Source organism: Narcine bancroftii, chromosome 7, assembly GCF_036971445.1.
Source record: "Narcine bancroftii isolate sNarBan1 chromosome 7, sNarBan1.hap1, whole genome shotgun sequence".
NCBI lineage: Eukaryota > Metazoa > Chordata > Chondrichthyes > Torpediniformes > Narcinidae > Narcine > Narcine bancroftii.
The window spans coordinates 154,823,478-154,839,573 of NC_091475.1; the positions used below are offsets into that span (position 1 = coordinate 154,823,478).

At 37.9% G+C, this 16,096-nt stretch overlaps 1 protein-coding gene across 9 annotated transcripts in view; it reads right to left on the reverse strand.

Annotated features, from left to right (window-relative positions):
- tmem135 (transmembrane protein 135) overlaps positions 1 to 16,096 on the reverse strand; it is a 382,777-nt gene that overhangs the window by 81,416 nt on the left and 285,265 nt on the right. For 6 of the 9 annotated variants that reach the window (XM_069890895.1, XM_069890892.1, XM_069890893.1 and 3 more), the window contains one exon: positions 1,538 to 1,597. The exons of the other annotated variants lie outside the window; for them this stretch is intronic. In XM_069890895.1, coding sequence (XP_069746996.1) covers positions 1,538 to 1,597 — 60 coding nt within the window. The remainder of the gene's footprint in view (positions 1 to 1,537; positions 1,598 to 16,096) is intronic. 9 annotated transcript variants of the gene reach the window in all.

Genomic DNA, 16,096 nt, shown 5'->3' on the forward strand with positions numbered 1-16,096 from the left:
GAAGTGGGTCACCATCAAAAACTGAAATCTTTCTCTTGGGCAGAGAAGAGAGAATCTGTAACTGAATAAACTATGCAGCCAATTAATCTTGCTTTCTCACGCCTGGGAGATAGTTACTTTGTTCACCCGGATTTCTATTACCTGCCAGGAGGAAGTGGTATTCTGCTTCATAAGGTGGCATTAGGCTCACATCTCTATCTAATAAGATCATTTTTGGGGTTTGAGATTTGGCACCACCATGCCTTAACCTGTCCAGTTCAGGACCAAACACATCTTGTGACCATAGCACTGACTCAGCCTTGGTATTAAACATGTATTCTGTTGTCCTTCCTCAAAATGTGGCTTCAAATTGTTAGACGCTTTAGATACTTCACCTGTGAGTGGTCTAGTGCCTTCGACCTGGCCTGATTAACAACCATTCTTTTGTCCAGTTCCAGCAGCTCCTTTTGCCTTTTTAGCTTCACTTCTTCCCTTCTTAGCTGCTCCTCCTGCAGCTCCTTTTCCATCCACAGCTGCTCCTTTTTCAACTGCTCTCCTCTCTGTGGCTGCACCCATGCTATTCTTACCTGCTCCTCCCACTCTTCTAAGTGCAATCTAATTTGAAGTATTTGTTTTTCTTCAAGAGCTGCCACATCAGCCTGAATCTTTACGCATGTACATGCAGTACTTGAAAACACTGGAGCTTGTTCTAGAACTCATCTTGCTTTCCTGCTTCCTGTATTTAACACACTATCTTTGGGTCACATGTCATCTTGTATGTCAGATATTGTCTTAACATCTGACTTTGTCTCCTCTTTGGATTGCCCATCCTCCACACCACCATCTTGTGGCACACCTTCAAACACTTCCAACCAGATGGTTTCCCCAGCATCTATTTCCTCCTTCAGTCTTGCTTGGAGTAACTTTGTTTCCACTTGTATCTAATAGTCAACTTTGCAATTCTTCTTTAAGTTCCATTTTCTTCATCTTTTTCACATATAGCTCCTTAGAGACAGCAGCCCCTATGGCAGCTACCATCTTATCCATACAGCCAATCATCACCCTCAGACATCAAACATGCACAACAATAAATCCAAAACAGTCTTCAATGGTCAAGCGGCAGTTTCTTCTAATTTGCAATAAACACTCAGAAGGAATCCTTTAGTAAGGCTGACTGGTTTTTCATGGCCTTGGTAATGCTGCTGACATTTGTGTCCCTTTCTTCTAAACAGAGTCCAATCGATCCAATCCAAATTCCAAATCCAATTTCCAACTTTCCATTATCTTTTATTGACTAATTATTGCAACTATTTTCATTTATAATTGCTTTCAGTAATTAACAGGTTGTTGTTGTCTATGACTGGTTCAAACAAATTGTACTAATGTTCAGTTTTACACAGTTTATTAAAAACATTATTAACGTTACTACATTATTAGAAGCCATTAAAACTCCATTAGATGGTACTAAAACTATGATTAAGCATTGTTAAATGGTTAATAAAAGTTGTCAGATCTCAGCTGATGTGCATTTTCATAAAACAAAGAAAATCAAACTGACCGTTTATCGGGCTTGAGCAAGCATTCTATGACCTTCAGAATGGCTGCTGCCAGGAGATGACTACAGACAAATGCAAACATAAAACACATTTTTAACCCCTTATCCTCTTTTGAATATTGCCGTGACACTCGACATCTTCCAATTCACCGGGACCTGCCCAGAGTCCGGAGAATTTCGCTTAATTATCTCCAAAGCCTCGACTATAACTTCTGCCATTTCTTTCAGTATCCTGGGATGCATTCATCAGGACTAGAAGGAATTTATCCATCTTTAAACCCTCGGGTTTTCTGAGTATGATCTCTTTAGAGATTACATCCAGGCCCTCACCTCCCATTACATCCGTCTTTGGCATGTTCAATGTGTCCTCCACCATGAATATTGACTGAAAATAGAAATTCAAAGCATCAGCCATTTCTTCATTATCCAATATTAATTCTCACTTCTCATCTTCCAAAAGTCCAACCTTGATTTTGGTCACCCTTTTGCACTTCATATAATTTTAAAAACCTTTACTGTCTGTATTTATATTTTGTGCTAATCTTTTCACATTGCAAAACTCCCATCATCGAGAAAACTTACATGGAAGGCTGCTGATGGAAAGCAGCAGCAATCACCAAGGATTCACACCACCCTGGACATGCTCTGTTCTCACTGTTGCCATCAGGAAAACTGTATTGGTGCCACAGCTCATATTACCAGGTTCAGGAACAGTTGCTACCCCTCCACCATCAGAACATCAAAACAACACCCTCAATCAGAGACTCATTTAAGGAGTCTTACTTTTCACATTATTTATTAATGATTTTCTTTATGAATTGTAGTCAGTTTATATACATCTCTTTCTTTGTTTATATTTCTTTCTTTTGTGTATTTTTTTCATGAGTATGGTTTACAGTTACTAATAAGTAGAAATTCTGCCTGGACCACAGGAAAAAAGAATTTCAGGGTTATATGTGATGTCATGATCTTTTAACTTGGAATTGAACTTCTTCCATGTATAAAAAAAATTAAAACATTCAAGATATTGTCCAACCCTTTTCCAATAAGTGCTCTAAGAATCCATCAGCTTTTCACTGAAAACTTTTTAAATATTTCACAATAGTCTTAAGAAAATCCACAAACAGATCATCTTACAATGAGAGAAGCAGATTTCCTACACATGGAGAATCCAAGGCTCTCTCAAGAGAGAATGTTAAACATAGTCATTTGTTCTCAACAAACAGCAATGCACATCATCTGACATTGTGCATAAGAATTGAATTATTCACATTGTTCAAAATGTCACATCGACTGGCCTGCTCTTTTCCTGCTGGAGGTTTCTTATTTCTTTTTTTTAAATTGCAATTCCAGACTGCACTTTGGACAGGTAAATTTAGCAAACCCTTAAGGATTTAGTAGAGTCAAGAGAGCAAAAAAATCTGTACTTGCTCAAAATCTATCATTGAAATTTGAAATAAAACACTTTATTTTGTTTCTCTAAAGTTTAATTGACCTATTACCTATTATATCTGTTTCTCAACATATTTCAAAGCACCTAAAAGCAGCTACAAATAATATGTAGATATGTCACATTGCATTTTTTTAAATGGCAGAGAATTAGGACTTTCTGCCCAGTAGCTTGTGTTAAAGCTCTACATGAGCTTCTTCCACCATTTTCATCAAATTACAATAAATCCTTCTATTTCTTTCTCTTCTTGTGTGGTTTTGTGCAATTTACCACCCCATGGTAGGGTGAGTTCCACATTCTGACCACTCAGCATGTTAAGCAACTCTATTTTTTGGAATATTTTTATTTTTTATTTTTATAGACTCAACAAACAATAAATTTTTTATATATAAATATACATATATGCGCGCACACACACATCAATGCATAGAGTCCGTGTTAATTCCATCCCCTTACTTCTCTCTCTATCTCTCTCCTATACAATCGATTAAGAAATCAATAAACTTATTAATACAGAATCAATTACCTACTTTTCTTCATTAAAAGCACACATACACACACATACACAGTCATTTTTGCAAGTAGGGGGATTTAAACAAACGGTGCTAATATAATTCAAATAAAGTTTCCAAATTTTAACAAATGTGTCATAACTCTTCCTTATAATATTTGTGAAAACAACTCTTGATCTGATTGATGAGTCTTGTGCATATGTCCAATTCTGGCCTCAATTGGAAGTGGAAAAACCTACTCTCACTATACCTTTTCAAATTCTTTCATGATCCCTTCATCAAGAAGCACTTTTCAATATTTCCTGTTTGGTACAACTTCTCAGTTACATTGCAATTCTGACAAAAAAAATTCCTCTGATATTTATTCAATATTTTCATAACAGAATTCAGAACTGTCTATTGTGCTCCATGTGGTCTAAACCAGGAAGTACATAACTTCAATGTACTTTCCAAATCCCAGTGTAAATAAATCCAGGTGTTTTATTTATTTTTGATAGCTACAGATTCTTGACAATGTGTACACATTTGCCTCATATACTCCCATTGTTCTAACTTGTTTTTATTCTTCATGCTAAAATACTGTACATACTATCTTCTTTAAATAATATTAAATGGCATCCATTTAATCCTAAATAACATAGTGCAATATGCTTCTTAAACAATGGAAAATGCAAAGCAGTAGTCATTCAAAGACATTTATATGTCTATGCACAAAAACATTTAAAATCATATGGACAGGGAATATATAAAAATAATCTAACTGACTAACTGCATTGATCTTTGAATCAAGATCTTAGAGTGCCCGGGAGTGGATATCATGCTGGAAGTATTCAAATCCCGGGTTAATCCCACAAATTAGGAACAAGAATAATACTGCAAGTCCCAAGGATTTATTCTTGAGGAGAGACTTCACAAATATTTTGGATTCTCTTGAATTTAATCACACATGAAATAGAGGCAGATATAGATCAATCAGCCCTTTGTATATATACTGATATTCAATAAGATCATCGTTGATCCTTTTACCTTAATGCCATTGTCATAAAGTGATTTAATGTCCCATGATTTCCTTAATATCTAAGAAAATCAACAGGTAATAGTGAACTTGAGTTTTTCGAGGTTTTAAAGAGATTGAAGAAAACAGAATCAGAATGCATTATCATGAACAAGTCATGAAATTCAGTGTTTGCAGCAGAATTATAGAGCAAACATTCATATTAGAACCATCTCACAACAGTTACTATATAAAAAAAATAGTGCACAAAATGTAAGGCAGTGTTTTTAGTTCATTGATTATTTAGGAATCTGATGGCAGCAGGGAAGAAGCTGTCCTTGTGCTGCTAAGTACTCATCTTTAGGCTCCTGTACCTTTTCCCAATGGTAGCAGAGTGAAGAGGGCATAGCCTGTGTAGTGGGGGTCTTGAGGACAGTTGCGGGCTTTCTTTAAGACACTGCCTCATGCAGATATCCTCAATGGAGTTCAGTCTGGTACCTGTGATGTCGCAGGCCGAGTTAAGAACTCCCTGGAGTTTATTCTTTTCCTGAGAGTTGGCGCCTCCATCCCAGACAGTGATGCAACAAGCCAGAATGCTATCCACAGTACACCTGTAGAAGTTTATGGTAGTCTTTGATGACAAACCGAATCTCCTCAGTCACCTCACAAGGTATAGTCACTGGCGAGCCTTCTTTCTGATTGCATCAACGTGGAGGTTCCAGGACAGATCCTTGGAGATCTTGATCCCCAGCAATTTGAAGTTCTTGACCCTCTCCACTACTGAGCCCTCGATGAGGACTGGGTCTTGTTCCCGTGACTTCCTCCTGAAGTCCACAATCCTTGGTTTTGCTAACATTGAGCGCACGGTTGTTGTCATTACACCATTCAATGAGTTGATCTATCTCCCTCCTGTACGCTTCCTCATTGCCATTTGTGATTCTGTTGACGACTATGGTGTCATCGGCAAACGTAGACGGCATTGAAATTGTGCCTGGACACACAGTCATGGGAGTATCATGAGTAGAGCTGTGGGCTAAGCATGCATCGTTGGGGTATGCATGTGTTGATAATCAGTGAGGAGGAGACGGTGTTTCCAATTCATACTGATAGTGGTCTTCCAATGAGAAAGTCAAGGATGCAGTTGCAGAGTGGGGTACAGAGGCCTAGAATTTGTGGATTCTTGGCCAGCATTGAAGAAATAATGGTATTGAAGGCCAAGCTGTAGTTGATGAAGAGAAGCCGTATGTACGAATTGCTGTTTTTGAGGTGATCCAGAGCTGAATGTAGAGCCAACAATATTGCACCTGCTGTGGAGCGATTGTGGTGATTGGAGAATTGCAGTGGGTCCAGATCTTTTCTAACGTATGTGTTCATTCTGACCATGACCAGACTCTCAAAATATTTCATCACAGTAGATGGTAGTGCTATTTGAGAGTAATCGTTGAGGCAGCTTCTTGGGTACTGGGATGATGGATGCCATTTTGCATCAATGTGGTGGAAAAAGATAAATTATTCCTACACCTTGTGGTATACATTGATAAGTCTGGCACTGAATCTCTTAGACAAAAAAAAACAATAAATACTTAGATAATTGTCCGTTTTAATATTTATTAACCAAAACTGATATGTGAAGGTAGACCTTGAGAATAGAAATGGCTTTTTTCTAATGCAGAACAGATTCAAAAGTCTAAATAACTGTCCTCCTGTTCCTATGTCCCTGTATTTTGTCAGACCCATCATCTGTACTCCCCAATTTGTTGTCAAAGAAAATTTAAGATTGAACTTAAACCAATATCTTCAACCCAAACTTTTTATATACCATAATTGACAAACATAAATTTTCTCAATATCATTCTTCCTGGGATACCACTTGCCATCAGCTGCTTCCTTAAGTTCCTGTCTTTAGTTCCCACTGTTCCCTATTCCGTGGGTGGCTCCTGCTAGTAAACTGACTGTATAAGCTGGCCTTAGTCCATGCAATAACATATTGAATATTTTTAAGAAAGTCAAATATCTTACATCAATAATATTTTTAACATTAGGTTACATTTTTAAAAAATTGTACATGACTTTCTTTCTTCCAGAGCATTTACACTTTCGGCTTTTAGATGTTTTCCGAGAGAATCTTTAAATAAGGATCCCAATATATTTCCAAACAATTGTATTAATTGTGTGTGATTCTCTAGACATGTTCCAACTCTGTGTTTATATGTAAGAATCAAATCAGCTGTCTATCGATTTGTTTGTATTATCCATTCTTTTGACTGCTTTTTGTTTTACATTTTGTGGCTCTATGCCTTTTCACCACCTTTTCTGCTAACTAGCTGCAATGGATACCACATCCCTGCAGCATAGTCCCAATAATAACACAAACCATCATTAACATATTATTACCTATTTAATTTGAGGGTGGATAGAGAAGCTTTAGACAGGAAACTGGGGAGATTTACTGCAATGATTGTCCCGATGAGGGATTTCATTTACTTGGCAGTAACTAGAGAAGCTGGAATTGTTCTGCTCAGAGCAGAAACGGTTATGAGGCTGAGGTAATAGAAGCATTCAAAATCATGAGGGGATTGATGGCCAATAAGGAGAAAGTTTTAACTGGTAAAAGAATTGTAACTGAAGGTCAAAGACTTGAGGCAAAAAAAATCTACAGATGAAGAGCTTTTTTTTTAATTTAAAAAACACAATGTTCTCCAATCCCACATGCACAACATGGAAAGACAGTGAAAGCAGATTCAATACCAGATTTCAACAAACAATTGGATACATACTTGATTGTGAGAGAATTACCAGCATGTGAAAAAATACAGGGAAATCGGATCAACTAAACAGCCTTACACAGTGCAACAAACTAAATGACTGCCTCCTGTAAAATTATATTTCTAACATCACCACAAGAAAAACTACACAGTAGCACTGATCATTAAAAAAATAGCAAAATCAAATTTTGAATAAGATAAAAATGAATCATTGGAAAGAGAACTGTTAACTATTTTTGCTTGTGGGGAAAATGAATAACTATATTATATTAATGAATAAAAATTGCAAAAGTACTCCAGGCACATTCAACATTATTTCCTATTAATAGAGATTGAATTGGATAGAGGCATTCACCAGTTCAATATTTTTAGACTTTGACTTGAAAATTCAAAAACTTTTGAAAAGTTTTTCTTTAACATTGACTTGACCTGTGAATCTTCATTGAAAATTTCAATCTTATCGTTGTGGCAATGGTGGTATCAGATTGGGGAAATGGCAATATATTAAAATACTCGTGGTGAAGGGGTGAAAGAAGGGATTAAAAGCAGGATTGATAGTTCTCCAGATCAGAGAAGCTCTGAGATTGTGATGAATCAGAATCAGAATTCATTGTCATAAATATGTAACTAAATTCATTGTCTTGCTCTAGCATAACAGATGGAAATGTTGCTATAAATTACTGTTACGGGTTATTTTATATTATATATAAATATGTTTTTAAAAGAGATAGATTGTGGGAGGTTCAGTGTTGGTCACCACAGAGTAAAACTTCACATCTCATTTAAAATGCAAGAGCTTTGCTGAAGCCAGTCATGCAGGCACCAATAGCTTTGCAAACCACAATGGGACTAGGTGTGACTAGGTGTGTGTGTGTGTGTGTGTGTGAGAGAGACTAGGTGTGTGTGTGCGTGCGTGCGTGCGTGCGTGCGTGCGTGCGTGCGTGCGTGCGTGCGTGCGTGCGTGCGTGCGTGCAAAGAACTGGAACCCTCCTCGGGAGGAGTCACGTGATGGAGTAGTGGCCGGACGGTGAACTCCAGCCCTCTCCAGAAAAGCCGGGAAAAACAAGAGAAAACACAAAGGCACAGAAATAAAAGTTACAGAAAAGTGAGTATAAAGGTGGAAAGAAGATGGCGACAAAAAAAGAAAAATCGAAAGCAACGGCAAGAAGAGAGGAAGAGAAGACAAAGGAGGAAAAAGGTGAAGGCCTTACCTGTCCGAAGAGGCCCGCTGCGGAGAGAGAAACCCGCTCCCTCAGGTCGGTAAATAATGGACTACAAAAATGGCTCGCTGAGCCGAGTAAAAGTGCGCAACCGCGCATGCGCGATGCGAATGAAAAAAAACACACCGACGGGAGGGGGGACCAGCTGGGGAGTCGATCTCCACAGCCGGCAACGACAGCTGCAGAACACCTGCAGCAAGAAGAGACCACAGAAGACAATAGAAACAAGAAAGAAGAGGAGGAAAGGGCAACAAAGAAACAACAGATGGTCAACCCAGAGGAAGAAGAAGAGGAAGAGTATGGTGAGATAGAAGAAGAAAAGATAGGCAAGGTAAAGGATATACTTGCTCTTATTAAAGGATACATGGAGTCATTTAAAGAATGGCAAACACAGGAATTTAAGGATTTAAGAAAAAGAATAAACAACACAGAAGAGAAAATAAATAAAATGGAGATGACCTTAACAGAAATGGGAAAAAAAATGGACAAGATGGAAGAGCGGGCAGTAGCAGCAGAAATGGAGGTAGAAGACTTAAAAAAGAAATTGGAGAAATCTAATAAAAAAACTAAAGAGACACAAGAACTACTAGCTCAAAAAATAGATACAATGGAAAACCATAACAGAAGAAATAACATAAAGATAGTGGGCCTTAAGGAAGATGAAGAAGGCAAGAATATGAGGGAGTTTATAAAAGAGTGGATCCCTAAGACCCTAGGATGTCCAGAACTACAGCATGAAATGGAAATAGAAAGGGCACATAGAGTATTGGCCTCTAAACCACAACCACAACAAAAACCAAGATCTATTGTCGTAAAATTCCTAAGATATACTACAAGAGAAAAGGTACTGGAGAAGACAATGGAAAAAGTAAGAGAGGGCAACAAACCACTGGAGTATAAAGGGCAAAAAATCTTCATTTACCCAGATATAAGTTTTGAACTCCTAAAGAAGAGAAAAGAGTTCAATACAGCAAAGGCGATTTTATGGAAGAAAGGGTATAAATTTATACTAAAGCATCCAGCGGTATTGAAAATATTTATTCCAGGACAACAAAACAGAATATTCTCGGATCCAGAAGAAGCACGAAAATTTGCAGAACAATTACAAAAATAGACTGAGGGAGGAAGACGGGTAATGAGAGTTAAAATGATCACGATTGATATGTATGTGGGTAAAGACAAAAATAGACTGAGGGATGAAGACGGGTAATGAGAGTAAAAATGATCACGATTGATATGTATGCGGGTAAAGAGGTATAAGAGTGAATAGAGACAATGAGCATACATGAATGTATCTGTACTTAGAGGAAAATATAGATAGTATAGACAAGAATTAATAAGGGAAGGTAATGGAATAGAGAGAATAAGGAGGGAATTAAAAGAGTGACCTTTGTGACATATGAAAAGTGAAATCTTTTCTGGGGGAGGCGGGGTGGGGGGAAATAGCGGTCACTGCAAAATCAGTTGACGCTTGCGAGTGGATTCGCAAATCCAAATGGAGAGGGGAGATGTGGTTGTCCGACAAGGGATAAAGGACAACTCAGGAGGGGAAGGGGAGATTGGGGATAAATAAGATAGAAATAGGAGAATAAGGAAAATGTTAGATGTTGTAGGAATGTTGTCTTATAAAGAGTTGAAAATAAGAAAACAGAAATGGAAAAGGAGGAAAGGTAATGATGGAAAAACGGAAAGAGAAGATAAACAAAATATAAAAGGGCTACGCTGAACTATATGTCTTTAAATATTAATGGAATACATAACCAAATTAAAAGGAAGAAACTACCAAATTTAAATGAATAAATGTATTCCATTAAAAAAAATAACATATTGGTTAAGAAATAAGATTGAAATATTCGAACAAGTATAGGAGCCTTACATTAAATACAATAGCGAAAACCTACCGGGGACAAACAGTACCTAAGTTGATGGAAGGAGAAGGAAAGAAAAGAATGGACTCAGTAGAATTTCTGGTGTAATTTTGTTGAATGACAACATTGTCTGACTGGCTTAATGCAACCTAGATTGTATACCTAAAATGGATGAGAGGGGGGGGTGGGGGGGTGGTTTGGGAGGAAAGGGGGGGGGAGAAAAAGTCACTGTATATGTGTGAAAAAGAAATAGTGTATATCATGGCTAATGTGATTTATGGTGTGAAAAATAAAAAAAATTATAAAAAAAAAAGAACTGGAACCCTCCTCAACAGTAACCATTTACCTTTTCACTAGAGCCTGCTGAAAATTCATAAATGTTAAATTCTGTGCACAGTATAAGAATTGCCTGCAACCATTAAACTTGGAAGAATGAGAAGTGAAATTACACTGTTCAAAGAACTATTCTGAACATTTACACATTACATACACAGGCATTTAGAATTAGAAGGCAGTTAAGTTAATAATAATAAGTTGATCATGTTTTTATGTTTAAAGAAAATTAAAAGCAACTTTTCTTTAAGTAACCATTTGACTTGGTGAATTTCTATTGCTGCTGGGTTTTGGGGTCCTCTGGGCCCATAACAATTTGGAGTCTCATCCTTTTCAGATGGAAACATTTGGAGTTTTGGGATCTCACACTTTTGGAGTTTTTCCGATTTATTATTTAATTGACTTTTCAAGCTAATTTAAAGCTTGTGCGTGTGAAAAACAGCAGCAATGGATGTAAGTCCAATTTTGTTACACCCATAACCAGCGCATCTGAAGAGGAAAAGAGGAACTGATGGTCAATGCTAAGGAATTAAAGCAGGCTGAAGTCAAGCATTGGATAAGGAAAATACAAATACAGAGGATTATAGTGAAATATTATATAGGTGAGGGAAAATCTGTTGATAAAAACTTTGACAATTTTCCATAGGATAGATCTGTTGAATTGCAATTGGAATTGGAGAAATTGAGGGTGGAAGAAGAAAGAGAGAAATGGGAGTTTGAATTGAAGAGACAAAAATATGAGTTAGAGGTAGCTGAAAAATGGAGGGAGGAGGATGAAAGACGAAGAAAATACGACCGAAAAAAATTGAAGAGAGACAGTTTCAATTAGAGAAGTTAAAAAAATGAGATGGATTGAGGTAAGAGAATTGAGGCTGTAACTCCTGGGGAGAGGTTTTTGGCTAGTAGAGAGGTAAATCTAGTTCCTCCTTTTGATGAGGGAGATATAGACACATATTTTCAGCTTTTCGAAAAAGTTGCTGAGAGCTCAAGATGGCCGAGAGAAAAATGGCCTCTTATGCTCCAAAGTGTATTGAAGGGAAAAGCGCAAATTGCATACACTAGTTTGACTACAGAGCAAGTGGCAAATTATGATACTGTTAAACAAGTAGTAATGAAAGCTTATGAGTTGGTTCCGGGAAGTATTTAGACAAAAATTTAGGAGTTTGGTGAAAACGTGGAACCAATCTTATATAGATTTTGCTCTGGGAAAATCTGTATGTTTTGACCATTCGTGCACGTCAAAAGGAATAAATAATGATTTTGACAGATTAAGATTATTGATATTAATAGAGAAAATTAAAAGGTGTGTTCCAAATGAGATTAAATATATACCTGGATGAGAAAGGCATAGGGACATGGCAGCAAACGGCAAGGTTAGCAGATCAATATGCCCTGATTCATAAAAATAAATGTCACAAGAGTAAGTCTGTTCAGAAGGTTAATGTGGAGCAGACAAGTAAACATAAAATTAAGTCTGGTGAGAATATTAAGGAAAAAAAGATGAAGGTGGGAAAGGTCAGACATTCTGGATATGTACGTAATTTTTGTAAGAAACCTGGTCATGTTATTATGAATTGTTTACTGTTGAAAAGAGATGAGAAAAGGAAGTATTATTAAAAGCATGTATTCAGACAATTGAATTTAATGAGAAAAGATGTTCTATTCCTGGTAAGGACGTTACGGATGCATTCAAACCTTTTCTGTCAGAGTGCTTGGTTTTAGTAAAGGATGGAAAATCACAGGTTCCAGTTAAGATTCTTAGAGATACTGGGGCAGCCAAGTCACTGAGTTGGAAAATGTTTTAACTCTTGATCAAAAGATGGACACAGGAGAGACGACTTGGATTAGAGATGTTGGAGGTGATAACTCAGCACAAAATGGTGTTGAAATCAGAATTAAAGGACCCGTTGTAGTAGGAGTTATTTCAAAGTTACCCATGCAAGAAGTCTCATTCTTATTAGGGAATGATTTGGGAGAGGATAAAGTTGGGTCAGTTTTGAGATTAATAAATAAGCCTAGTAAGGAGGAGGTGGAAGAAGATTGTGAGCTATATCCTGCATGTGCTGTAAAAATGTCTTATCTAAAAAAAATGATGAAAGCAGGGGAAGATCCAGTTGATGCAGACTTGCCCAGTACTGCTGAAATAGTCCAGAAGGAACAGGTTAAATGTGAGACTCAGGATTTCTCTTTGTCAAGGAAAGAGTTAACTGAGCAGCAAAAGACAGATGCTGATCTTGTTGACTTAAGGGACAAAGCTGTTACTGATGAAGGGATTAAGGAAATGCCTGTGGATATTACTTGAAGGGTGAATTGTTAATGAGTAAATGGAGACCTCTTGGTGTTCCTGCAAATGAAGATTGGGCTGTGATTCATCAGGTGGTCATTCCTAGACTTTACCGGAATGAAATTTAAAATATGGCCCATAGTACACCTTTGGGTGGGCATCTTGGTGTAAAGAAAACCATGAATAAAATTTTGAAACCATTTTACTGGCCTGGTTTGAGGAAGGATGTTTTAAATTGATGCCAGACATATCACCTATGCCAGGTTGTGGGGAAACCTAACCAGGGACCACCAGTAGCTCCATTGCAATCTATTCCTGTTGTTGGGGAACCTTTCACAAGGGTTATTGTGGATTATGTGGGTCCCCTGCCTAAAACAAAAGCTAGGAATCAGTTCTTGTTAACAATGATGTGTATGCCATCCAGATTTCCAGAAGCTATACCAGTGAGGAATATTAAAGCAAAAAGAATGGTAAAGGCTTTGGAAAATATTTTCAGTTTTTGGATTGCCTAAAGAGATCCACAGTGATCAAGGAACTAACTTCATGTCTGGGTTGTTTCAGTAGTTGATTTATGAGTTGGGAATTAAACAAATCACTTCACCTGAAACTCAGGGAGCTTTGGAAAGATTTCATTCTAATCTTAAAAATATGATGAGGATTTATTGTCTGGAGAAAGGGAAAGATTGGGACAAAGGTATTCATTTACTGTTATTTGCAGCAAGAGAGACTGTGCAGGATTCATTAGGTTCCAGCCCTTTTGAAATTGTGTTTGGACATCAGATTAGAGGACCTTTAATGTTGTTAAAAGAACAATGAGTCAATGAGGATGTACAGTTGGAATTGCTGGATTATGTTTCTAAATTTAAAGATTGGTTACAAAAAGTGTGAACTTTGGCTCAAAGGAATTTAAAAATGGCTCAGGGTAAAATGAAACGTTTATTTGACAGGAAAGCTCAAGTGAGGAATTTTAAGACAGGAAGTAAAGTGTTAATTTTGTTCCCAACACATGACAATCCATTGAGACTGAAATTTTCTGGACTATATGAAGTGAAATCAAAACTGAATGATGTTAATTATGTGATAAACACTCCAGATCATAGGAATAAAACTCAGGTTTGGCACATAAATATGTTGAAACCTTATTGTGAGGATAAAGGTAGTGGTGAACAGGTTGTATCAGAGGTGTTCATTGTTGACAGGTTTGCTTAAGTTATAGATTATAAAACTATGAAAACATGATTTTGTGAGGGTAACCATGCCTCAGCAATTTTGGAAAATCTGAAGGAAAAGTTAGGCCATCTTAAATCACCTGAACAGAAGCAGTTAAAGCAGCTACTTTTGAAATATGTAAACTTGTTTCATGATGTGTCAAAAAGGAGATCAGTGACTTGTCAAGTTGTGGATATAGAAGAAGCAAGTCCCATAAAAAAATACCTATATTGAATAAACATTCAGAAGAATAAAATCATGGATCAGGAGGTGGAAAATATGTTGAAAAATGATATTATTAGTCCTTCGAACATAGTTCTCCCTTTGTGTTCTCTACCTAAACCAGATGGAACTGTTAGGTTCTGTACAGATTACAGGAAGGTTAATTAAGTAACTAAAATAGATGCTTATCCTATTCCCAAAATTGATGATTATATTGATAAAATTGGGAAAGCTAAATTTCTTATAAAGTGGATTTGTTGAAGGGTTACTGGTGTGTGCCTCTAACAGACAGAGGAAGGATTATTTCTGCTTTTGTGACACCATCTGGTTTATACAAATATGTGTTACCTTTCAGCATGAAAAATGCCCCTGCAACATTTCAAACGATGATCAATTCGGTAATCCAAGGATTAACACATACAGATGCTTATATTAATGACTTGGTCACAAAAAAAATGACACATAGGGAGGACATTTGAGAGAATTGGACAAATTGTTTGCAAGATTGTCCAAAGCAAACTTAACTGTCAATTTAGCTACTAAAAGTGAATTTGGACATGCTACTGTGACAAACTTAGGACATGTAGTTGGTCATGGGAAAGTTAGACCTATTCAAGCTAAAGTGCATGCAATTTCTGAATTTCCTATCCCCAATGAAAAAAAGCAGTGAGAAGGTTTTTAGGTATGGCAGGATATTGCTCTTCCAATCTTTTGAATAAAGGGGAGAAATTTGTGCGAACAAGAGTTCATTAAAGAGCTTTAGAAAATTTAAAGGAGATGTTATGCCATTCTTCTTTGGCTTGGCTTCGCGGACGAAGATTTATGGAGGGGGTAATGTCCACGTCAGCTGCAGGCTCGTTTGTGGCTGACAAGTCCGATGCGGGACAGGCAGACACGGTTGCAGCGGCTGCAGGGGAAAATTGGTTGGTTGGGGTTGGGTGTTGGGTTTTTCCTCCTTTGCCTTTTGTCAGTAAGGTGGGCTCTGCGGTCTTCTTCAAAGGAGGTTGCTGCCCGCCAAACTGTGAGGCGCCAAGATGCACGGTTTGAGGCGATATCAGCCCACTGGCGGTGGTCAATGTGGCAGGCACCAAGAGATTTCTTTAGGCAGTCCTTGTACCTTTTCTTTGGTGCACCTCTGTCACGGTGGCCAGTGGAGAGCTCGCCATATAACACGATCTTGGGAAGGCGATGGTCCTCCATTCTGGAGACGTGACCCACCCAGTGCAGCTGGATCTTCAGCAGCGTGGACTCGATGCTGTCGACCTCTGCCATCTCGAGTACTTCGACGTTAGGGATGAAAGCACTCCAATGGATGTTGAGGATGGAGCGGAGACAACGCTGGTGGAAGCGTTCTAGGAGCCGTAGGTGATGCCGGTAGAGGACCCATGATTCGGAGCCGAACAGGTGTGTGGGTATGACAACGGCTCTGTATACGCTTATCTTTGTGAGGTTTTTCAGTTGGTTGTTTTTCCAGACTCTTTTGTGTAGTCTTCCAAAGGCGCTATTTGCCTTGGCGAGTCTGTTGTCTATCTCATTGTCGATCCTTGCATCTGATGAAATGGTGCAGCCGAGATAGGTAAACTGGTTGACCGTTTTGAGTTTTGTGTGCCCAATGGAGATGTGGGGGGGCTGGTAGTCATGGTGGGGAGCTGGCTGATGGAGGACCTCAGTTTTCTTCAGGCTGACTTCCAGGCCAAACATTTTG